Raw genomic sequence first — 24,103 nt, 5'->3', positions numbered from 1 at the left:
GCGTCTTTGGTTTTTCGGCTGGTTTGCTATCATTCTGCAAGGGTTGAGACGGGTTTACTTCACGGCAACCATTTCCGCTGTACATTCCGGATGACCATAGCTTAAGACTCCTGACTATCGAAATTTCATGACTTGTTAGATGACGCTTGCTGTGATGTGTTTGCTATTGGTGCTAGTGGTTTCCACATCCAGGGACTCAAATCCCAAGATCACGATCGTCACGTGACTTCACTGATGGTGGGATTACGTGTCTGGTGTGCTTTATCGATAAGCTTCGCTACACACAACAGCTGTCGTGAGCGCGAGTGCCTCAGCACCATCAATTGTACCGCCTTCCGTACGAGCTTCAGCCTAACTTTGTAGGCCGCCCTCATATCAGAATTACTTGGTCACAGAGAGACCGTGGAACCACATTCAAAATGTCGCGAGCAGGCTACGACGCTGTCGTCGACGTTGATGACGAAGTGCGTCCCCAAAACCCTCCCCTCCGTCCTTCCTGAACGCCTCTAACCTCCATCCTCACAGGGCGACCTCGGTCATACAGATCTCCAAGAAGACCTCGAATTCCACCCCTCCAACTTTTCCGAGACCGCCCCAGCCCTCGGCACATCCAGCACCCGTCACAACAAGACCTCTCCCGGCCGCAGCTCCCCCTTCCTCCCTCCCCCTGCGACGGCATCGACCTCCGGCGGGGGCAGCAGCAAGAAGTTCCTATGGAGTCTGTCGTTCTACCAGCAGTTCTTTGATGTTGATACAACATCCGTGTTAAGGAGGTGTGGTGCGGCGCTGTTTCCACGAACAAACTTCCTGGATGTGCTGGAGGGGAATCCGGATTTGTACGGGCCGTTTTGGATCGCGACAACGGTGGTGTTGATTTTGTTTTTGGGCGGGACAATTAGCGATTATTTGGCGCGGAGTGGCAAGGGGGAGTTTGCGTATGATTTTCGGTTATTGAGCGGTATGTACCCCGGGAATATTTGATGTTTACAAAGCGAGAGAGGGAGGATGCTAATCGGAAATACAGGGGCGGCGGGCTTGATATACGGCTACACCTTCATCGTACCCATGGTCCTCTTCCTCGCGCTGCGCTACTTCGGCTCCGAAAGCGCCAACCTGCTCGAGTGCTGGGCTCTGTACGGCTATAACAACCTGATCTGGATTCCCGTCGCGCTCATCAGCTGGTCGCCTATCGCCATCTTGAACTGGGTTTTCGTGGGTGTTGGGTTCGGCTTGTCGGTTGCCTTCCTCCTACGCAACCTTTATCCTGTGCTTAGCGCCACAGGCCACCAGACTAGCAAGATGTTGCTGGTGTTTGTTGTTGCGCTCCACTTTGGTTTAGCGGTGGCTATCAAAGTGCTGTTCTTTGCGCATGGCAGTCCCGCATTGAAGGATGGCCCGGGGAAGGACAAGCCGGAGGGGCAGCAGCTCTTTTGAGAGGGGTATGTTTGATGGCACGGTTGGAGGGAGATTGTAACGGGTAGCTGGGTTTTAACGGATGGTTTGGGCTCGTGTATACTGTGATTCTTTCCACATTATCGCAATCAACATTGGCGTTTGGGTTAACACACGCATCCTATTTCCCTCCAATTTTTTTAATCTAGGCACAACCCACATTAAACCCCATCCCTTCGCTGCTCACCGCTGCACCTTACCCCCCTTCTCAAACCACTCCAGCCAGCTGCCAGGATACTCGCCGGTATTAGTCCAGCCAGCGTCCTTGGCCAGATCGGCGGCAGCCTTGCAGCGTACACCCGCACGACAGTAGAAGACGACCTCGGCGTCGCGCGGCGGCCGCGGGTACCCGTAACGGTCCTCGAATTCTTCATCGCTGATGTGGAAGCTGTCTGGCGCAGACTTGATTGGGATGTTGATTGCGCCTGGGATCCGGCCAGTCTCTTGGAGCTCGTTGGGCTCGCGGACGTCTGGAGGGAGACGTTAGTATCCATAGAAGGCAAGCTAGTAGAGCAAAGGGGAGCATACCAACGATAATCGTCTTGCGATCCGGGGCTTCAGCCAGCTTTTTAACCTGTATATCCCATTAGAATCTCCCCTAATCCATTCCGCTCCTCCGGAAAGCCTACAGCCTCAAAATCATAAACCTTATGCGGCCTCTCCTCCTTAGCCTGTTCCTCCTGCTTCGTCTCCAACTCCGTCGAGTATACCCGCTGCTGTAACTGCTGCCACTGCCTCTGGCTGATGCCGGGGATAGAGGAGAAGCGCTGGCGCAGCTGTTCAAGGGATTGTCTTTGCGAGATGGTGCTGAAGCGAGCCGCCGGCGGCAGAGTCGCGCGCTGGGAAACAGCAGCCGCAGCGGCAGAGCTACGGCGCAGGACGGCTCCTGTCCTGGATGTAACTGCCGCGGAGGTTGTCAAGGGCGTCGCCTGCACGGCGGCCTTCATGAGAGAGGGCGGAAGTCGGGAGGAGGACATTGTTGGTGTTATTAAAGTCGCTTCGACTTGGCTATTGGATGGAAAGTTGACGTTCACGATGCCTTTTGGCAGAATATGTCGTTTCAATTCAACTCCGCAGAGTACGGAAGTAATAGAAAACAAAACCCCCGGATTAAAAGCCAGCCCCGTCCGTGGAAATAAGAAATCCTTCCCGCCTTCCTTCTCGGCTCGCCGCAACGCCGCCCGAGATCCGGCCGCCAGCCGCTTGTTGGTATTCGCCGCCATCCCGTAGCGTAGCCTAGCGCCGGACCAAGACCTGCGGAAGCTCGCTGTGCTTTGCCCCACTCGGATGCTGGGTGGGACTGAACCATGTCAGAGTGGGGGAGGGGCAACTACTACAGGACTGGGTTGGACTAGGCCCTGGATTTGGGATTCGAAGGGACGTCATAACGGGGTATTTCGTCTGATCAGGCTGCAAACTTCAGTTTGACTGAGTTGGGGATTTGAAGGTGGAATGCTTGGGGCGAGACAAAAGCTGTGCTCTGTCTCGAGAGAGTCGACATTTGCCGTCGAGCAGTTCGGACTGACCTGTTCTTCAACCTCCAGGAACGTTCTTTCACAAATTTGTGTTTCCCCTCGCTCATGCTCACGCACAGGTACCTTACACGCCTCTCACACCTGCATCCGTCCCATGAAGACAGAACTATCAAAACCCGGATCTTCGATCTAATGTCTGCAACCATTCTGACAAACCCACAACCCCGGAACATAATATCCGTCCTGTCCAGCAATCCATCTGACCCAAACGCCCGGGTCAGCACTAACGCCCCATCCGGGATCCCCCACATACTATGACAACCACTCATACTTTGTGAGGGACATGACAACTCAAGACTAGCTGCCGCAGTCAGGCAGCATTCAGCACTGTCAGCTTACATACATCTGCCGAAGTCCTTCATGCCTCACACAGCTACTGCTGTGGATGTCGTTGGTGCTCCCAGTCCTATGATAACTGAGCACCAGCATCTGTATGTCCCAGATAAATCAGCACCAGCATAGCACAGCCGCAGTAACTCTGGCCAGTTCATCCACTGGGTGTGACCACGGCTCTCCACGGCTTAAGCATACAACCTCCGGTCTGAAGTTCACATCTGATTTGATACATCCATCTTCATGTGCCTCCGTACATACGCAGCCAACAACTCAAATCAAAATGAAGACGCACAATCTTTGTCTCAATAGACCTTTCCTCAGACTCTTCGTTCAGCCCTTGGGGAAGAACCCAACCTTACAAGACCCGACCAACTACCAAGGCCAGACCGGCCAACCCCTCTATGACTGGCCGGCTCATACACAATCCCACCCGAAGAGGGGGGAGGGGTAGGTGGCAAGTCTGAGTACATACAGCCGCCTACTTTCAGTCAGCATCTGACATGACAATCTGAGCCCTTGAAAGCAGCAGAGCAGGTGACCTGCAAGACATCCATCCGTAACAAAACAGGCAAGACAGCTAAAACTGGATCAGCCCTGAAGTGGATGGATGGATCATCTACTTACGGCAGTTTCCCTGTTGACTGACCTGCTTGCTGATACTTGAAAGACAACTGCACAGCCATCCTTAGCGTCGTCCTTCAATACGACGACCCCTTATACGTATCTGGGTTCCTTCCTTCCCAGAGCTGCCTTGGACGACTTGCATAACTCACGTAAGCTGTACCTACTTAGGCATCAGCATAAACTTAAGACCACACCCACCCACAAATTCTTTTTCACCTATCAGCATTTTCAACACTCATACCACATCCACTGGTGCTCAAATAGTCAGCTAAACGGACATCAACCGAACCGCTGTCATTCATCTCAATTCCACTTCCTTAATCAATCATGCTCATTAACAACCAAGCCAACCCAATAATCAATCCAAAGGCATCCATCCAAAGCTTTTCTGATCGAAGAACTGAAAAAAAGACAACCAACCAAGCACCTACGCTCAAGTCCCAGCATCAGGAGCGAACATCAGAGTCAGCCAGCCAGCCAGTCAGTCAGTTACCTATATACAAACTAATCATTACGATGTGTATAACATGTGTGGTGTGGTTTTGTGTGAGCGTTGTGGTGTGATGTGATGCGTAACGCCGCCAGGACTGCTCTGGAGGTCGGTGGTAATGGTCGTGGTGGGATAGAAAACGTTAGACGACCGACCGACCGACTTTGTCCTGGCAAATCAATTCGACCAACTCGACCGACTCGATTGACCAAGAAACTGACTTGACCAACCGACCGGCCGACCATCCATCCATCCATCCTTCATCCATTCACCCTAACTCCGGGTATGATGACGATGACGGGACGATTGTTCGGGTGAGTGTCGTCGTTCCTTTTCTTCCCCTTCTAAATATTTCATCCTCATTACTTCCAAGCCCGCGCGACACTGCTGCCCTTAGTTTTCTTCTATCATTTCAGTCCAACTTCCCCATGTCTATTACGTCCACCCCTTATATTTAATCCCACTTCCGCCACTCAAACGTCAGTGGGCAGTGGTCCTGTTCTACGTCAGTATGCTACCTAATGACCCATCCGACCAGAGCAACTTACCATAGGGAAGATGGTAGCAAACACCTGAATCTCCTCGGACTTGAGTGTCGGATGATGCTTCCAGTCGAGCAGCAGAGACGCCTTGCCGAGCATGAGGGCGAGGTTGAGCTGCGCATAGTGCTGGCCTAGGCAGTAGTGCGGGCCGGTGCCAAAGACGAGGTAGTTCTTCGCTCCCTTGGTCTCAGCATCGCCCGTGTAGTACCGCTCGGGGTCGAAGACATCTGGGTTCGGGTACACCTCGGGGTCGCGGAGAGCCATGTACGTCGTCGGAACAACCATGGCACCTAACGAAGTCAGCAGCAGATCCATTACCCTCCCTTCAGATCAAACCTACCCTTCGGAATAGTGTACGACTCGGTGATCGGGAACGGGCGCTTCGTCATGTACGGGATCATGAGCACAGGCGGGCGGTAGCGCAGAAGCTCCCTGACGACGGCGCGGGTGTAGGCCATGGATTCAAGCTGGTCGAGAGTCACAGCAGCGTGGATGTCGCCATTGCGAACCTTGAAATTCTCCTCACGCACACGATCCAGAACATCCGGACGCTGGGCCATAATCTGGAACATCCACGTGGTAGCGCTGCTGGTGGCGTCCTGGGAAGCGAACAGAAAGGTGAAGACGGTTTGGGCGATCTCGTAGTTGGTGAACCAGCGGATCATGTGGTTCGGCTTCTCGAGGCCTTCGGTCGACAAGCCCTCCTGCTCGGCCTCGCGAATTTTCCGGCTGCGGATCATGTCGAGAATCCAGGCATCCATGATGCAGTTGGGCTCGCCTCCGGCTTCCATGCGGGCCTTGCTCTTGGCCGCGCACTTGGCAAACTCGGCCAGAACCATGTCGGCTGTCTTCTTGCCGCGCCACGTCTTGGTGAATGGGATGATGATGGGGAAGTTGACCAGCTCGAGCGCCTCAGTGATGAGGTAGTAGTCGTCGGCGATCTTCTTGACGGCCTCGTCCGAGATATAGTGGCCGACGATGGTGCGGCACGACACAGCTGTGATGATCTCGCGGAACATCGTCATAAAGGGAACAGGTTTTCCGGCATTGCGCTTGGTGATCTCGACAAACTCCTTAAAGTAGCGGTTGTACACCTCTTCCTGACCGGGCAGGTAGATCTCAAGGGCACGGCGGGTGAAAAGGCCATTAAGGCCGCGGCGGAACTCGAGATGAGCCTTGCCGTCGAGGAAGACCCAGTTGTCGGGGCCAAGCAGCTTGTGAGCGACATCGACGACGCATGGCTTGACATATGAAGGCGAGTTGAGGACCTTACGGGCCATGTCACGGGTCGAAGCAATGACGACAAACCTGCGTGGTCAGTTCTGGTCATTTTATTTGAAACATTCCTTTTTGCCCCAACATACTTGTGGAAGACAGAGACACAGCTCAAAGGACCGCTGAGCCACTTCGCGTAGTACTCCTCGAACTTAGGGTTGACCGACTGCAGGAACGGCCCGACGAAGGGCATCTTCCAAGAGGGGCCGGCAATGCTGCCCTTCCGGTAGATGTACATAACTGTCGCGCACAACACATGTCAGCGCTTGAATCTTGTGGACATTTTTACATATCACGCGGCACGCACCCTGGTCATAGACGACGAGAAGAGCGAAGACGGTCCAGAAGATGGACCAACCGCTCATATTGGCCACGTACTCGGCCACCGTCTCGAGCTGGGGCGGTACCTGGACGTTGGCGGCACCATACTTGAGGGTCGCCAGAGGCGACGCCGTCGCATTGGCGGCCAGAGCAACAAACGCATCCATGCTGGCTGTTTTTATGAACGCCTTGTCGCTGGGCCGGCTGCTGGGAGGGGGCTAGGCTGAGCTGGGCTGGGATCGGTGCGAGAAAACAAGACACCAACGAGGCCTCACACTGGGGCGGTTCGAGAGCAGTAATGGCGCGGGAGAACTGATGGGCAAGATATGGAAATTGACGATATGTTTCGTTTAGCCAGCGCAACCTGAGCCGGGAGCCTCAGACCAGCACAGCTTCACACACACTTCGCACGCGGCCTCAGTGCTCGATGGGTAGCAAGCAAGCAGTCAGGCTTCACTTCCTCAAGTGGGTGGGGGGAGGGCCAGGGAAGAAAAAGGAAGCGATGGGGCCCGGACTGCAACCTGGGAACAGCACCACGGTCTGCGGAGTTAGCCCGGGAAGCCGAGAAGGTTGCAAGATGTGGCCAGTGAGAAGTCTTGGGGTTCTTTTGGTGTTGGGTTTTCGAGGGGAAGCATACCCAGCCAAACAGCTAGCTAGCCACAGCCTGTTGTTGACCGCGGGTTCGCGGGATGGGTAGATGCAATCCTGCACCTACTCGGTCGGATTGGAAAGTTCAACCCCCTGCTATGGGCACATCCTGTGGGGCACGCTAAAAGCTTTTGTGCAGCGCGACCCGTTCCCGATAGTTAACTGCCAGGGTTGCCAGGCCCCAGGGTTTTTTGTCAACGCGCGTGGCATGTCAACAAAATTCACTTCACACGACGACAAAGACAAAAAAAAACGCTTTTTCTGGAACTGCACCCTTCCTATCTTCTGTTTGTCCCACGGCCTGTTGGCAGATTGCAGCCACCCCAATGTTTCGTAATCTACGCTGACTCTCCTGAGTTGAGATACCCCGTGGGCCGCGCGCACTGCATGTACCCCAAGTGCTTTTGCACATGGGTCGCTGTTTCGCTGTTCGCTTCGTTGGGAGGGTTGGTAGAAAGTCGGTGGCTGATAGCATCATCACCAGGTGCTGTTCCTGGGAGGAGACTGGCGCGCACCCACGCATTCCACACGCTCCACGGGCCCCATGTGGTGGTCCCTTACTTTATCCGATCATGACCGGGAGGTGGGCTTGCATGGGATTAGCCAATCATAAAGCTAAAAATCCGAAAACGAACGCCAAGACCTGCCAGTTACACCATGGTGTTAACCGTTGGGAGTCAGGGTTTTTTTGGGGCCATCAACCACAGCTGCACATGCTTCCAGCCAAGTGCAGACATGGTTGTCAACTGTCTTGGACGACTTGCTGGCTCATGTCGGCCGGTCCCGGGATCTGGCACCATTGTATCTCAGGCTGACATTGATCTACTGATTGTTCAACAAACATTTGAACATATACAGAAGAGACAACCCCTTTTCAACACTCCTCCAACAAACCCTCCGATCGGAGAACTTGGCCGTGACATCTGAGAGTCGTCCCCGCAAGAGATAAGTGGTAGCGGCGCCTTGGCATGCTATCGGCGATGCTTCGAGCCCTCTCCGCCTGCTGTTTCCGGGTTGGCCTGTTTTCGCTAAAGGAATCGATTCTGCCGGGCTCCAGAAACTTTGGACTGACCAGCACCGTATGTGGCTTCATCTGTCCGGCCAGTCGAACAATCGCACTCTTGCGCGTTTCCGTGCCTTCCACTTTCCGCTTGCAATACTCGTCGACCGGTGGTCGATCCTTTCGCTTTGTTGCGCAGCGACTCGTGCTCTGCTTTTAGGGCCTGGGGAAAGTCGGGCTGACAAATCGGCTCCCGGCCTGCCCGATCAGAGAGGCCGAGACGCGAGGTGCACTCGGCGAGCAGCTCGCCGGAGCACCTTGTTCTGTCACATGGAAATCTTTCCAGCTATGGAAGGTCCTCAGGCCCGAACGGCCGCTTTCAACCCTATGTATCTGCACTGAAACTTCAAAAGTTGAAACCCCATACCTCAGAACACTTTCAAAAGGCTTCCTCAAAGCCGAATGGCTGTTGCCAAAAAAGCCAACATTTCCAGGATCCGCCTCTCGGTCTTTGGAGACAGTCCCAGGCGCTTGGACCCGAGCTAGCCGGATGTCACAACTCCACACGATGTCATCCACAAGCACAGGGTTAAGTAATTAACAAAGGCCATCTGGCAATGCGGAACCTGATGTGTTGCTGGAGGGTCAGTTGGATAGCAGCGCAGCAGGTAATACAAACGCGCTCTGGTGCGACGGGCCCAAACGCTTCGCCGGCTTCCAACATATCAGTGTTGGCTGCCCTTTCTTGAGAAAGTTAATGTCAATGGCATCTTCTCAACTTCCCGCCGGCCCGACGATGCAGAAAATATTGAGCTTTTGTGAGCTTTCCCCTCACAAACAAATCGGGTGACAACTTTGTAACGCGGAACTTCACCTTTTCCAGGATCTTGTCGGGCCAATCAGCGATCGATCCGAGTACGAGTGCCTCTCTACCGAACAGGCGGACGACTGCTGCTTTTTCCTGTTTTCCCGGTGTTGATGATAGCTTGCGCTTCGTGTGGTAAGTATCAGGAGAGGGGAAGGGAAGAGGTCAAACTTATGACGGTCAGTGTTTATACCCAGCTGGCCAAGAGCGAAGGCCTGGGTTGGGGTTTCTGTGCTGATACGTATGTTGTTGTGAGCATACCTGAAGCTTCAACCACCCCCGCCCCAACGACGAGCCTAGGCATCCGCACCACCTACGTCATGGCTAGCAGCAGCGCCCAGTGTAGAACCCCCACTCACTCCGTCAGGGCCCGTAAAAGCCAGGGACTATGCTGCGGTTTGGGAGTACTGCAACGTTGCCCAGGCTGCATCCAGCCAGCAGACAGATGCAGACGAAACACAAAACTTTTTTACACCCCAAGAAGGGCTCGGCAATTCGGCGATTGCGAAGGACCGATGACGTTCCTCGCCAGAAAGAACCCAGATGCTGCAGCGGGCCTTGATCGAGAACTTCATTTCTCATCAAAGAGTCGTAAGCTGGTCCACCTAGACACATCATCTCTGACGTGGCTGGAGATTTGGAGACCGGATGAACTGCAGTGCAGTCTGCTAGTGCTGGCATCACAGTCCTCATAAGTATACTTTAGATATCTGACCTGCACGGATGGCCTGCCCCGATCGGACCCCCCAGTAAGGCTGAGCGCCACTTGGTCGGCAAGAAGTCGCTCCGGATGAGAATAAGACTACTACAGTCAACTACGTATACTTGAGTCAATCGGCGTGCTGTGGGACTCGATTGCCTCGTATGGCTTGAGGTCTTGTCGTTTAGGCATGCTGGTTTCTTGATTCTTAACGATCGAGGGGAAGAAGAGTATTGTTCTAGAATCTAGATGGGTAGACTTCGTTCTGGGGCCGACACTTGCCATCTGGACTTTAGAGATTTTGGTTGGAGCACCAAAAAGCAGGTGGGTAGGTGCTGTGATTGCTTGCCTGTGATTGCTTGCCGTTGCTTGCCAGCTGCCCATGAGCGGTCTCACAGCCCCTGGCTATTTCCCATGATCAAATGACTGATCACAGGTAATCGGTCTGTTCCATCCACTCACTATGTCTGTCTCACTCTGTCACGTCCACAATTTGTGGGAGAAACTTGTGACCTGATGTAAGCGGGCGGTGTAGCTGTGGTACATCGGGGTTTGATATCGATAGTTGAATTGGAAAGACATCAATATGTATGTGAAATTCTGTGCTTTTCAGGCGTTGAATATTTGGGAAAGTGGGGGTGAAAGCACCGGATGTAGTACAGAGGAAAAAAAGTAGTTCCATCAATTTGCCATGGGAAGGAAACCTAAATTGGAAATCTTAACACAGTCTGTACCTATCTCCAGGCACTGATATTTCATATCTGCGTTCTTTCAACGCATTGCTGTTGCCTGTCCTAAGCAAATACACACTTATTCTCTCCTTATTCGCATTGACACTCATGCCAATGTTGTAGCAACCCGTGGATCTGCTGCACCTCTCCCGTGATGGTGAACTGCTCACAAGTAGTCCAAGAACTTTCTGTCCATGCGTGTGATCGAGTGACTCATAAGTTAGGCAGGAAAAAAATAGTTTTGTCTGTCTGGTGACATGATGCAAAGTACCTGGTTCACATACGACGTTCACATACGTACGGAGCCTCACCCAAGCAAATGCACAACCGAAACCGTAACATTAGGCATCCCGGTTCGGTTCAGGAGCACAACAGCAAAGCAAAGCGGGAGAGGCACCTACGCGGCGTGTCTACCTACTGTGGTACCTACCGATCAAACCTGCTGGGGTAAAGTTTCCACTAACCAACACTGCAGTCTACAGATGGGGCTAGGCAGGGCTGTGATGCGTGGCTTGGAATGGATACGGACGGCGGCTTTGTAGTTCTTGGTGAAGTGTGTATGTATGTGTGCGGGATAGTCCGACCAGTACGCTCGTAACACCGAGGGACGTTCGCGGGTGTTGCGGATTTGGGTTGCCGAGTTTAGGGCCCTGCTGCGATGCTCTGATGACTGAGATGGGAAATGGAAATCGCCCGGTTGGCTGGTTGGGATGGAGTATGGGGAAGTATTGGATTGGAAAAGTTTTCCTTCTTTGGGGGATGACTTAAAAGTTCTTTTGTGAGTCGGACGTCGTTGAGTGGGTGTGTGGGGAGGAGATCAGAAGGGGAGATATAAGAAGGTGTGTCGGCCTCAGGTTGAAGAGGGAGTTGCCTGGTTCACAAGCAGAAAGACAAAGAGAGAACTTGACCAGACTTGAGAGAACAGCTTTGTTAGAGAGAACGTAGCCAACTTACACGCTCACGCTTCCATTGGAAGCAACCATCACAGCAATCACCGAAACGGCATCACAACTGTTCACACTTACACGAACGTCACCTCAACCCACATCAACACCACCATTTATCAACGGTAACATAACAACCAGCACGATGGCGTCTCCTCATCAGCGTATGCCTTCCCCAACATCTCCCCCTACCCCTAAACCATTTGCTAACAACTCCCCAGAGTTCCCCCTCCCCACTCCCCGCGACCTTTCCACAACAATTGCCTCCTCAACTCGTTACCTGGAAGAACTTGCTGCCTCTCAGCAGCAACAACAATCCAACTTCAATTCGCAATCCGACGCCTCCTCGGTCTCCACCACATCAACCTTCTCAAGCCGTCTGAGCATCCTCAAGGAGCGCTTCACATCTTCAGGAGGGAAGAAGGTTGGCAGTTCCAATTTCAGTTCTTCCGCGTCTGATCGTCAGAGGGTTGAGATCAATGGCAAGGAGGTTTTGAGGAGCCAGATTCGGATTGGGATCTAACTGAACCCTCACAACCTTCCTTTGATATCATACACACGCATACCCTCTTAGCTATTTCATTTCTTCTCCTCTCATACACTTCTTTTGGAAACTTTGGGAGAGAAAGAGAGAGAACAGGAAGACTGACGCGCCTGCGAACGCAGCCCGCCAGTGGGACGAATGCCGACTCCTGAAAGGAGGATTGACGATGACAACGAAGTTCAGTCCGATCGTCTACCTCAGTGGACGTGCCGGTACCTCTCTTGACTGGGATTCTCAGAGTCAAGAGAAGGCCCTTCGGGGGACGAGACATACACGATGATAGGAATGAGACGCCGCCGTGAAAGCTAACGCTCTCTAATCGACAAAGGGTATTCCAGGACTATTTAGACCCCTGGCGAGATTCTCGAACACGACAGAAACATGATTGGATATGGGATAAGGCCAACCAGCCCTCCCTCTCCGGTGAGGAGGTGAGGGAAGGACTGTCAGCCAAAGGTTGCTCGGCGTTCCATCACCCCTTGAAAATGAAGAAAGCATGGGTAGGAAAGAAATCGCAAAGATGGGGGGGGTCCGCTCCGCAGCCAGTTACTCTCTGTTAAGGATAAAGATTGTATCAGCACAGTTGGATGAATGTGATAGGTAATTGCTTTGATAGAGGAAGATGCCCAGTTTCATCCTGGGTATCTAGTTTGGTTTTGGGTTTTTTTTGGGGGGGAGGACACTGCTGAGTCAAAAATGTCCAACCTAGGTACCTAACCCATGGTAGATATTAGTGCTTGTTATTGATTTCAAGTCAAAAGTCAACTTCGAGTTGTTGACCTTGTGACATTGCATTAATCCGACGCAACTTCGTCTATGTACGTACGTACCTTTGACCCCTGAATCACCCAAGGATCTACAAAATAACCGACATGCAGTCCAACCCTGACGCATCTTCTGGTCATGGTTTACAAGCCCAAATCAACCCCTCAAAAACTCTCATCCATAATATCCTGGTTCATCTTGACCACCGAGGGACTATATTCCGACGAGCCCTCGATCAGGTCCCCTCCGCCCGCCGTCAAAAGCAAATCATCCACAATCCGCCTGCTCGCCTCACGCGCTACACAGCATCGTTAGTAATCTTTTTTTTTCTTATTTAACCACAAAAGGGACTCACCTGGCGTCTGCATCAACCGACTAGCCGGCACAGCAAACTGTATCGTCTTGGGCGGACTAACCCCCAAATCTTCATCACTCTCCCAAGTGATCTCCTCTAATATACTCTTCCTCTTCTCCTTGGCCGCGGCCTTAGCATCGACAATTGCCTTGGTCGCACTCTGCATCCCGACCCCGCCAAATACATCTTTTGTCTTCCGTCCTACCGCCGGGGTCTGAACACTCACTCCCGGCGTGCGAGGCGCTGCTATCGCCTTCGCAGCCGCCTGGAGTTTCTCTGACGTCTTGGGTCCTCCGTAGGCGAGACGCATCGGGGACATGAAGGCTGCGGAACGGAGTTGGGGCGGGGCCGGTTCGGGACTGGAGGAGGGGGAGTCTTCCCAGAGGGGACGTTTCTTTTCTGTGTCTTCTTGCTTGATCTTTGGAGTCGTAGGCTGAATCTTCCACCGCACGGGGGAGACTCCTCTGTTACTTGTGGTGTTGGGCTTGACGGCGGAGATGCCCTTGTGAGGGGTTGCCATGATGCGGTAGGTTTTGTTCTGCATGCGGTGCAGGACGGGGTTCTTCGATCTACTCCGGGCGCCCAGGACCGAGTCGTCTCCCACTTCACCCCCACCGCCACCTTCTTCTTCTTCTTCTTCTTCTTCTTCTTCTTCTTCGTCTTCTTCTTCTTCTCCCTGTTCAAAGCCGTGGTCGTCATCGTAGTACCGGGATGTTTCGCCCAAAAGGCGGGTGGTATGTTGTTGGAAGATAAGCTCAGAGTCTTCCTCGTCCATGTCGATGTCCATCTCATCTCCAGCAGGCTGTGGCTGTTGCTGCTGCTCGATTTTAATCCCCCTAGGCGGCGCGTGCGGTGTGCTACCCGCTAAATCACCATCCCTATCAGTCAACACAGAACTGTCATCGTGGTGCTGTAGCTGGGCAGGCTGTTGCTGTGCGGCCCGTGAGCGGTCATATAATACTGAGGACTGATCATCAACAGAAGAGAGTGTTGTGGTATCATGCCCTCCAGCGGAGGTCTGCGGGCGGGGGGTGTATTGCGAGGGTTCTTGGGTGTGGTCGTGTATGGCAGTGGTTTGTTCTTCCTCCTGGTCATGGGCTGTTTCTTCGGCCGGGGAGGTTTCGCCGCCGTCAACTAGCTCTTCGTAGCCGGAGAGAGAGACGTTTGCGGAGGCTTCGAAGAATTGTTTCCAAAACTGGGACACAAAAATGTAAAATGTCAGGACGATTGATCATCTTAGTCTTGTTGCTGAGGAAGATGGAAAAGCGCAGACAGACGGACCTTGGTCGCCTCCCACACTGCGCGTGAGTGCTCGCCATACTGCTCGACGAGTGGCAGGATGCTCGTAGTGACGATGCGGTGGGCTTTGGCAAAGTTGGAGTCGATCTCTAGTAAAGTTTCATGTCAATGTCCAGTCCCGCGCCAGAGTGCAATGCTGTGAATTGGGCCTGCGATGCCCGCACCTTGCAGCGTGAGGGTAATCTGCTGCTCGAGCTTTTCAAGCTCTTCCGTCAGGGTGAGCTGCCGCGGGGCAGAGGGTCCTGGGCGAGACATGGCGACGGCCCGGTGTGTTGTCAATTGTGGTTGTTTACCGAAGTTTGTCAACAACGGGACTGGGGAGGTTATTGGGCCCCTCGGTGGTCCAAATTCAGGCGCTGCGCGTCACTAAACTGCGTCCAGGTCGCGACTGCGGGGCACTGCCCCACTGTTACAGGGCTGTGTAATGGCCTTGGAGGGGCTCTGAGCTGGGAGCTTCAGGTTACAGATTACACAAACGTCAAGCGCAGGTAGGTGGCCAGGTAGCTGTCAACTTGTGCGTTAGAGAGTGACGTGACTTTTAAGATGATTATACATAAAGATGTTTTTCGTTTCGCTGACAACACCAATCTATTGGGTATCCCAAACACTCAATCCCAAGACTACAAAATACAAACCATATTTCTTCCCAACACTTCCGTTCCTCAACTTCCCCGTCCCCGTCCTCGTCCCCGTCCCCTCCCTCTCCCCCTTGCCCCCCTTCCTCTTCCCCCACCCCGTCCGGTCCTCGCTGCCGTTGCCCCAGTCTCCTCCTCCTCTTCTTCCTCTTCTTCCTCCTCCGAAGACGATGACGAGTCTTCCTCCTCTTCCTCTCCCTCTCCCTCTTCCTCTCCCTCTCCCTCTTCTTCTTCCTCTTCCTCCTCCGAGCTCTCCGACGACGACGAAGGTGACTCCTCCTTCACCTTCCTCGCCTTGCTCGTTGTGCGTTTGGTAGCAGTACCCGCCCCCCTGGCCCCTCTGGCCCCCTTCCCTGTTGTCCCTTTTCTGGTTGGGCTCGCGGTGGGCGTCTCGTTTTCTGTATCTTCAACTGTGCTGCTGCGCGTGCGGGTCTGGGCTTGCGCCTCGCCGCGTTTTCTTTTCTTTGTCGTGCCAGTCATTGTGGTAGGCTGTGCCGCCGTCCCTTGGGATTCTCCTCCTCCTCCTCCTCCTCCTGCTGCTGCTGCTGCTGCTGCTGCTGTTGTTGTTGTTGTTGTTGTTGTTGTTGTTGCTCCAGAAGCATAACTCCCCGGCGGGGCATTAGGATCCCACTGCGCGGGACTCGTCGGCGCCTCGCTCGGTTCTTTCCTTGCCCTCTCCAGTATCATCTCCCCGTATTCCTCCCACGGCAGTGTAAAGTCCACATACCGCCTTTGCCCCCCCTCTTCCATCTCCTCCGGTGGATCCATCTGATTCTCTCTCTCATCCACCGCCTCCAGGTTGTAATACTCCCCCAGCTTAGCCCATATCCCCGGGATCCGTGTATGCGGATGCTGGTCCGGATCGAATCCGTGGTTACGCAGGTGCTCACTGATGGCCAGCATGCGGAAGTGCTTGTGCATGCCGGCCGGTTTCCAGCGGATCACGCCTTTGAAGAGGGACGCCATTTGGTCGTCGGTCCAGGGGTCGGTCACGAGTTTCAGAGGGGATTTTGGTTGAGAAGGTTGAGGTGCTGCGGGGGTTGTCGGTGTTTGCACGGTTGAGTCGATCTCCATGGCCTCGCCGCCGCCATCGGTGGTGGCTGGCGTGGCGCTTTGGGTGCTGGCGCGAGCAGCTTTTTTCTTGGGGGGCATGGCGGTAGGAGAATTGAGGGTATTAAAGGTAAAATAGTGTCTCTGTATGGTACTGTTTAAGCTACCTATGCATTGGCGCAGTGGTAGGGCTGGTGTTGGCGGCTCAATGGCTGAGGAATTGTCTCGATTTGAGAGCGAGGTTGTCCAGGTGAACGGGTAAAAGAGTGAACGTGCACCTTGGTGGTTCGCGTTGAACGCGTCTTGATAATCAGGGTTAGGGTAGTCAGCTTGCCATGGGCTAGGGTCACTGCCTTGCCTCGTTTCGGGTTAGGGTTCCATTAATTACATCCCAACCGCGACAAGACCTCAACCGCGTTAACGCGTCTTAGCACGGCAAATCACTAAACCATCATCAACCCACCAAAAAAAAAGCGTACAATGTCTACAACAGCAACAACACCAATCACAACATATGTCTCGCTGTAATGGCCCCACAAAATGACCCCGCGAACCTCTTCGCGGTGCCCGACTTCAACCGGCCCTCCCCCTGGCTAGACCCGCTCAGCGACGTCAACAAGCGCAATCCTCTTTTTTCCTTCGACGTCGCCGCCCAGTTATTTGCGTCCTCTGCTATTCATTCGACAGACCCAGAGACGCCAGTCAAAAGGGATATTAAGAGTTTGAGCCTGCTCGACGGCATTAGGGTGCTGGGTGATGGGCCCGACGACGACGGAGAGGCTTCATCAGTTAATAACGATGATCATGTCTTCTTTAAGCTTCCTCCCCTGTTAGGGGACCTGGGGGAACCCGGTAGACAGAAGAGAAGGAAGCGTTCTCGGGAGGTGTTTGAGGAGGACAGTGAGTCTATTCCGGATACGGAGGTCGATATTGGCCCGGCTGTGGACTCTGTTCATTTAGACGACGACGACGACGACGACGACGACGACGACGACCTCTGGCTCACACCCACCAAACCAATCAAATACTCGCCGCAGTTTAAGACTTGGGAGACATTCCCCCAACAGCCTGACGGACCCTCGAGTCTCAATGCCCCCCTTTTCATAACAGAAGCCGGTCCCTCCGCCTTCGACGCCCTCCTCGCTTCCCATGCGCTGGGCGATGAACCCTCCGCGCGTATCCTCCCCACACATACATACATCTCCTCTTTGTTGTCCCTCGCCTTAGGCAGAAGCTCAATCCTCTTTCACTTCGACAGCAACCGCAACTCGTTTGTGAAAACCTCCCCACACATCAAGATCTCTGGCGTATCCCTTTCCCTGCTTAGTGCACTCGACATGCTGTGTTTGGAATGTGGTAATGCGACCCGGCATTTACTCTCCTTCGCGGAGGCGACTTACTCCCCTTCTTCTTCGTCGTCGTCGACAACGGCGGCAGCCGCGTCATCAACTACACCAACAAAAGTCGCCTTAGCCGGGATGGTCAACCAACTTGTCACAGCCATTCGCGCGGAACTAGGGTCGAGAGGTAGAGAAGCGAGGTCACTGGTACAGTTACAGGCCGTCGTACGGCCCGCTAGGAGCTTGTTAGTGGCATTCAAGGCGCTGGTGGCCAAGCTTGCACAAGCAGGGGGACAAAGCGATGAGGAGATGCTAGGTGTTGTCTTTGAGGAGGCACAAGCGGCAGAGTACAAGGGGGGCTTGTTACGGGAGGTGATGAGGGAGGTGCTGGGGGTGCTATCCAGGCCTTGGTTGGAATGGGTGGGCGAGTGGATTGGAATTAGGATGGAAGAAGGGATCGGGATGTCGAAGGAGAGAATGTTGGCCAAAAAGCCTGGGAGGGGGTTTGTCAAGACGGCGAAGGTGATGGTGGTCGATGACCAGGGGTATGAGCTGGAGGAACCAGAGTTTTTTATGGAGGAGGAGAAGGTGCCGCGGTTTGTGCCGGGGGAGTTGGCCAAGATGATCTTCGAGACGGGGAAGAATATCAGGTTTTTAAGGGAGCATCATGCGGAGCATCCACTGGCGAGGAAGGATGTAGTGATGATTACGAGGCCGCCGAGGCTTGAGTGGAAGTTTGATTGGGAAGAGATATCGAGAGCGGAGGAACAGGCGAGAAACTATCGCGATGCTGTGCTTGCGCTACTGCAGGGCGTTTGGCCAGACATGGACAATGGCTACCAAGCTGCCGCCTGCCCCAGGCCATCTTCCTCGCCGTTTATCTTCCACGGCAAATCCGAATCAGAACTCGAATCCCACCTTCTCATCTCCATCGCGCAGCTCAACCAGCCCCCGTCCTCGCCAACCCCTAAGGACGGCCTTACCTCGCTCATCCACTCCCGCTTATACCAACCCCCGGATTCTTCTCCCTTACAGTCTAATGCGCTCTCCCCTCACTGGTCCCTCCTCCCCCATCTCTCCTTCTCCCCCCTTCTAACCATCCAATCCGCCCTCGTTAGCTCCGAGGTGACCAAGGCCCTCTTCACTACCCACAATCTGCGCATCCACCTCGACCTGCTACACCAAACTTTCCTGTTAGGAAACGGCATGCTCTGCAGCCGCTTGTCACACGCTCTCTTCGATCCCAATCTCGACCCCGCCGGGTCGCAGGGTAATGTGATGGGGTTGAGGTTGGCAGGTGGTAGGACCTGGCCACCAAAGTTGGGGGAACTCAGGTTGGTTTTGTTGGGAGTTTTGGGGGAGACAGTTCAACCCTTTCGCAGCAGCCAGACTCAGCCCGGCAATTTCAGGTCATCGACGGCGTCATTTGCCTCGACCGCCTCTCAGTCAAGGAAAGAGTCTGCGAAGTTACCAGGCGATCTGTCGTTCATGACTCGCACGACCCTCACCGAAGAAGAAATCCGGCTTAGCACGTCTGATGCCGATGCCCTTGAGGCGCTTGACTTTTTACGGATTGCATACAAAGCGCCTGCTCCGCTGCGCCCCGTCCTGACGCCGGTTGTGCTGGCGAAGTTTGATAGGATTTTTCGTCTGCTGCTGCGCGTCCTTAGGATGGGTTTCGTTGCGGGGGAGTTGTTGGCCAGGCCAACTGCTTACAAAAAAAGGGAGGGGAATGCGGCATTGAGGTTCAGGTTTGAAGCGAGGCGGTTTATTCAACTGGTTATGTCTTATTTCTGGAGCATCGCTATCGAGAGACCCTGGAAAGCATGGGAGGAGTGGTTGGATAAGGTTGAGGGGGAGGTTCTAAAGTCACATGCGGCACCACAATTACAAGCAGGTAAGACGATGACAACGACGGTTATGCCGGATGAGGTGCGCGCTAGACTGGAAGGGGTGTTGGATGAGATGCTTACAGCACTGTTGCTGAGGAAGCGGCAGGCCCAGGTGATGGGAGTGTTGGAGGATGTGTTTAAGGTCGTGCTGAGGTTTGCCAAGAGCATTAGGGATGGCCCCTCTCCTAAGAACAACGGGCGAGCGGCACTGAACAATGGTGATGTGGATTATGAGGGAATGGATATCGACATGGAAATCAACATCGCCAATACTCTCACAACTCCAACACCTGCTCCTTGTCCCCCACCTAGCACAACCCGGACAACCCAGCACCCCATCAACATCCAGAACAAAAGTCAGGAAGAAGAGGATATTTCCGCCGAAGCGCTCTACCCCCTCTTTCAGAAAAAGGTCGAGCTCTTTGTGGCCGTGTGTAAAGGCCTGGTTGAGAAGGCTAAGAACAAAGGCGAGGAGGTGGAAATTTCACCACTTGAGCAGCTTGTGGCGATGCTGGATTTGGATGGGTTCTATTCGAAGAGAAGGAGGGGAGGGGGGGGTGTTTTTGTGTTCTGAGGAAGGAAGTGTTCTTGTATTTTCATCCAATTCCATTTGGGGTGGGTTTGTTTACACATTGCACGTTGCACATTGCATTGTTCGGTTACTAGGTAGAGTATGCTTCATTGGGAGGGATTCAATCAGGTTGGGCTATTGGTAATAATATACCCTTTGCTTTGGCTTGCTTTGCGTAAAGCAAGCTCTATGCCTTGTTATGATCAGGGTTGGGTTGCTTTTCTGGTTTGTTTGGGTTCTATGGCACTGTTGTAGCTGCTGCGTCGGGGCGGCCGATTATTGCTATAAAGACAGGTTGAAAATCGACTGAGTGTTGAAAGCGTTTGTGAGGGTAGTCAACATTGATAGTTATGCAGATAGAACGCGAGTTATGGAGCAAAAATCCCAGGCGTTCCTGAATACATCAGACCTTATTTCTGAAAGTTGGACACACCAGCTAAACAAAGCACCAGAGCAGGGCTTCAGTCATAGGTTTACTCTTTGGGGTTCCGAAGTTGAATTCACATAGGCAGAGGAATGTAGTTAGGGAAAGTTTGGCTCCTCAAGTGATGGCACTACATCTTGATACTGCGGCCAAGAACACATGGTCCGATTGGATAAGTCGCAATGGGGGAGACATTTGCTGGATAGCGCAAGGAGATGTAGATTGAAGCTATTTTATCAGTGTGGACGCAGGCTGAAGTATCCAGATTTCGTTGAGTTAGATATACTGAACTTCCAACAAGAGCAATTGTTATATCCTTCTCAAGTCTGATCTGGAATTTTTGCCTCGAATAGGACATCCTTAGAGACAACTCAGATGCATTTGTATCTGGCATCTATTTAATAATTGCTCTGACTTGAGTTCAAAGGTTGTCATGCATGAAGAGAACATTAAACATGCTTCCTTCAAAGTTCAGCTTGTGCATATATGTTTAGGTATTAGTGGCCTCTTCACACCAGCTAAGCACTCCATCTCACCCGTAGACATGTCTAAGTCCAGTTGGGCCTTCTACAATCTATATATCGGCTTCCAGTTCAAGGCCTTCATCATTCTCATAAAGATAGCAGATACTGAATGTATTGTTTCTTTGAAACCAAGTTGCAGCCTAGCGTTATAAGATGCCCAAGAACAAAATTCATACATCTGGTAGAGACTACTGCTTCAATTCTGTCACCCAACCTTATCCCATTCTCCTCCAATAGTCCCAGCTGATGTCATCCTCCCTAATTGAGTCATTGCTGGCTGTTATTCAGTTCATAGGCTCGTTTTCCGGAGCTAGCGAGTCCTTCAGCTGCGCTGTTTCAGCCAAAGTTTTGCTCCCATCTCCTTTGCCAGCTGGTTCCTTAGCGACAGACAAAGCTCAGGGAGTGAGAACATGAGAACAAACTGAAGGACTTGTTGGTTGGACCCTCTGCGCTGAGAAAATCTGTATAGACAACAGCTCGACACAAAATCCCCTCATGACTTGTATTCCAGCTTGTTCATGTTGCAGTACCCTTGACTGCCTAGCCACAAACCTCATCTGCACTTTTCAGAGCGCTGTGCCCCGGGTAGAAAAAAATCACAAATGTACCCAAACGTTACCCATATAATGAGCGCAGTTGATTGTTTCTTGACCCTGAGATTGCTACTTTTATGTTCCTCCATTACCCTGCCCTACATCAAGACTCAGGATTTTTAATTATCCTTGTCCACTACCTTCCTAGAATCCTTATAACACAGGATATGGGAAGAAATCCGTTACGAAGCGATAATATCAGGCATTCCAAAATGTAGAGAGTTTGAAGTTGCGTCATGGATTTATCGATGTTTCTAAATTGTAGCTTTCTATTTGAAGATGGATATGTCGCTTTCTCTCCATTATCGTCTGCAACAGAAACGCGACAACGGAAGCCTCGGAACGTGCCATCCACGAAGCCGTTGTTCTCATCTCGGTTCAATGGAACTGTCATCTCCGTAACCAACATCCCTTCATCACCATATTCCTTACCAAATGTCACAAAACCCCCTCTGCGCAAAAAAAAGTCCACAATTACCGCGAACAGAAGGCGCGTGATGCTATTCACAAACCGGATTTCTCCACAGCACACAAGTTAAATAATATGCCTTATCCAAAGGGCGCAGCAGTCCAGAAGCTCACAGCACCTTGGATGCTAATGTTCCTATGCGTTCTCGAAAGTAAGTGAAGGTGAATGCATGGAACAGAGTACGTAATGTGGCATTTTGACAGCGATTACGAGTCCTACGAAACATACGACATACGATAGCCATGCAACACTGCACTGCCATCCACTTCATCCTCTATACAGCGAAACACTGTCCCGTCATCTCCTGCCTCCTGCCCCTGGCATCTCACCAACCCAGCCAACTAAGCAGAGAGGTTAACGATGCCGTTGCCTATTCCCGAACGACGAGATCAACCGAACAACGGACCGACCGACCAACTATTGGATGGATTGGTCTTTCGATGGATGTGTGGTATGCCTTTCTCCCCTAGCCATGCGGCAATCCTTAACCCGGCGGTGAGCCTGAGCTGAGCCTAGAAGCCAGCCTTCTAAAGACGGCCGAAGAACAGCACTCAATCCAGAGCCAAGCCAAGCAATAAGAAGCACCTGTTCGCCTTTGGCCTCCTTTAAAGCCTCTCGATAGGTCGGTATGCAGCATAAGAGGAGGGGGTGGCCAAACTTTGATCAGCTGGGTAGATATGTAGTGTACGTAAGTCCACGGGGATGGCAAAAATAAGACTGTGCCATTCAGGCTCCCATTGCCCGTAGAGGACTCGACAGATTCCTTGTCCGGGTTTCGAGAAATGCGGTGAAACGGCCCGAAGAGAAAGACAACCCGAAGGTAAAAAACAGGTGTAGTATTGAACCGGTATGGCAAGATCTGACGCCATATTCTCTCCTAGACGTAGATGCCCACTGCCAAGGTAAAAGACCAACTTCTACTTCTGGGTTCAGTGTAGGTAGTAGGCAGGCACACTACAGCTGTCAGCACTGATCCGATCGGACACCGCCGAGCCCGCGGAAGTCTTCCATCAACGAGGCATCGGTTTTTAAGCTGTTGTGTCACCACTCTGTGCCATGCCATGCTGATACAAGCCTTCTGTTCTAGGAATTTAGACTAGGCAGTCAAAGAGCACGATAGTTTGCCAATCAGCCAGCAGCGGGGTGCGGTGTGGTCAACTATGAATGACAGATGAGCGGCAATGGGCAAATACTGCAGCCTCTTTTTCATAGGTAGAGAACCACCTGGATCGATGCCGTGACCACAGTTGCAGTCGATCTTTCGCGTTATTCAAGATACATCATTTTGCCTCCAAGCGATATCGCTCGCTTCGCTTCCAAGCACATGCCAAAATCGGGCAGAAAAAAACAACAACAATATGTACATCCCCCTCATGTTCGTTCATTGACAACCACAATCTTCATATCATCAAGCACCACGTCCATGATTGATCAATCGATATCAGGCAAAACCCATCACCGCCATTGGCCGTCCGCCACGTTAACTGCTCACAAACCCAGCCCTCACACCGAGGAGAGGCCGGCCGGCCACTCAGCCAGACAGCAGCGCCGACAGTTACTTACCTAGTGTGTCTTGTCGGCTCAAAACAGACCGCCTCCCATTCCATCCGTAGCGTCCTCCAGGTGGCAGGCCAGGCAGTCAGAGAGTGGCACCGCACCGCACCGAGCCAGGCGGCGAGGGAGGACCACTCAGGCGGGCAGGGATCCACCCCTCACCGTTGTCCAGTCCATCGCCGCAGCCGCAGCCGCCGCCTCCGAAGCCAGCAGAAGAGCAGCAGCAGGAGGAGGAGGGTATGGTGGAATGTGGTACCCCTGGCCTGCTGCTGCTGCGCAGCGTCCTGCTTCCGAACCCCGTGCCGACTCCGACGAAACAACGGGCTGGGAGAGGCGGAGGGGGAGAGGAACCGAAACCGGGGCATGAATCACGAGATCTCTGCATATATGCTGTTGTCAATATTATTGATGGCAGTTTTTACGTTGATATTAAGAAAATCTCGAGTGCAATTGGCGGACGGGCGCGGACAAAGGGCGATTACTGGATCGGACTGTAGAGACAGACAGACCAGACACAACAATCGCCAAAAGTCAGGGGCTGGGCTAGGTAGCCGGGGCTCATGACTCGGTGTTTTTCTGGGCCGAGGAAACAGCGAAGACGACGAAAATGAGAAAAGCCAGAAAT

The 24,103-nt window shown here is 52.8% G+C and overlaps 8 protein-coding genes across 8 annotated transcripts; 4 read left to right on the top strand and 4 right to left on the bottom strand.

Moving 5' to 3' along the window:
• Positions 1 to 419: 419 nt before the first annotated feature.
• CTHT_0029780 (uncharacterized protein) lies at positions 420 to 1,434 on the top strand (the record flags this gene model as incomplete). Its single annotated transcript, XM_006693370.1, has 3 exons — positions 420 to 464; positions 526 to 958; positions 1,025 to 1,434. 3 exons carry the CDS (start codon positions 420 to 422, stop codon positions 1,432 to 1,434), a joined length of 888 nt encoding a protein of 295 aa, XP_006693433.1.
• Positions 1,435 to 1,635: 201 nt separating this feature from the next.
• On the bottom strand, positions 1,636 to 2,429 carry CTHT_0029770 (thiosulfate sulfurtransferase-like protein; the record flags this gene model as incomplete). Its single annotated transcript, XM_006693369.1, has 3 exons — positions 1,636 to 1,922; positions 1,981 to 2,026; positions 2,082 to 2,429. The coding sequence occupies 3 exons, from the start codon at positions 2,427 to 2,429 to the stop codon at positions 1,636 to 1,638; spliced, it is 681 nt and encodes a 226-aa protein (XP_006693432.1).
• A 2,462-nt stretch (positions 2,430 to 4,891) lies between these two features.
• On the bottom strand, positions 4,892 to 6,742 carry CTHT_0029760 (C-22 sterol desaturase-like protein; the record flags this gene model as incomplete). Its single annotated transcript, XM_006693368.1, has 5 exons — positions 4,892 to 4,933; positions 4,986 to 5,269; positions 5,320 to 6,287; positions 6,344 to 6,494; positions 6,562 to 6,742. 5 exons carry the CDS (start codon positions 6,740 to 6,742, stop codon positions 4,892 to 4,894), a joined length of 1,626 nt encoding a protein of 541 aa, XP_006693431.1.
• A 4,866-nt stretch (positions 6,743 to 11,608) lies between these two features.
• CTHT_0029750 (uncharacterized protein) lies at positions 11,609 to 11,986 on the top strand (the record flags this gene model as incomplete). Its single annotated transcript, XM_006693367.1, has 2 exons — positions 11,609 to 11,627; positions 11,685 to 11,986. 2 exons carry the CDS (start codon positions 11,609 to 11,611, stop codon positions 11,984 to 11,986), a joined length of 321 nt encoding a protein of 106 aa, XP_006693430.1.
• Positions 11,987 to 12,936: 950 nt separating this feature from the next.
• Positions 12,937 to 14,681, bottom strand: CTHT_0029740 (putative DASH complex protein; the record flags this gene model as incomplete). The annotated part of the gene is made up of 4 exons (XM_006693366.1): positions 12,937 to 13,070; positions 13,128 to 14,322; positions 14,409 to 14,515; positions 14,591 to 14,681. The coding sequence occupies 4 exons, from the start codon at positions 14,679 to 14,681 to the stop codon at positions 12,937 to 12,939; spliced, it is 1,527 nt and encodes a 508-aa protein (XP_006693429.1).
• Positions 14,682 to 15,088: 407 nt separating this feature from the next.
• CTHT_0029730 (uncharacterized protein) lies at positions 15,089 to 16,213 on the bottom strand (the record flags this gene model as incomplete). The annotated part of the gene is made up of 1 exon (XM_006693365.1): positions 15,089 to 16,213. One exon carries the CDS (start codon positions 16,211 to 16,213, stop codon positions 15,089 to 15,091), a length of 1,125 nt encoding a protein of 374 aa, XP_006693428.1.
• Positions 16,214 to 16,638: 425 nt separating this feature from the next.
• On the top strand, positions 16,639 to 19,917 carry CTHT_0029720 (uncharacterized protein; the record flags this gene model as incomplete). The annotated part of the gene is made up of 1 exon (XM_006693364.1): positions 16,639 to 19,917. The coding sequence occupies one exon, from the start codon at positions 16,639 to 16,641 to the stop codon at positions 19,915 to 19,917; it is 3,279 nt and encodes a 1,092-aa protein (XP_006693427.1).
• Positions 19,918 to 23,282: 3,365 nt separating this feature from the next.
• Positions 23,283 to 23,845, top strand: CTHT_0029710 (uncharacterized protein; the record flags this gene model as incomplete). Its single annotated transcript, XM_006693363.1, has 2 exons — positions 23,283 to 23,299; positions 23,515 to 23,845. 2 exons carry the CDS (start codon positions 23,283 to 23,285, stop codon positions 23,843 to 23,845), a joined length of 348 nt encoding a protein of 115 aa, XP_006693426.1.
• Between the last annotated feature and the right edge of the window lie 258 nt (positions 23,846 to 24,103).

The sequence above is a fragment of the Thermochaetoides thermophila genome (genome assembly GCF_000221225.1).
Source record: "Thermochaetoides thermophila DSM 1495 unplaced genomic scaffold scf7180000011816, whole genome shotgun sequence".
Lineage (NCBI taxonomy): Eukaryota > Fungi > Ascomycota > Sordariomycetes > Sordariales > Chaetomiaceae > Thermochaetoides > Thermochaetoides thermophila.
Note: the sequence above shows the minus strand (reverse complement) of the source record. Positions and strands in the feature narration are given on the sequence as shown.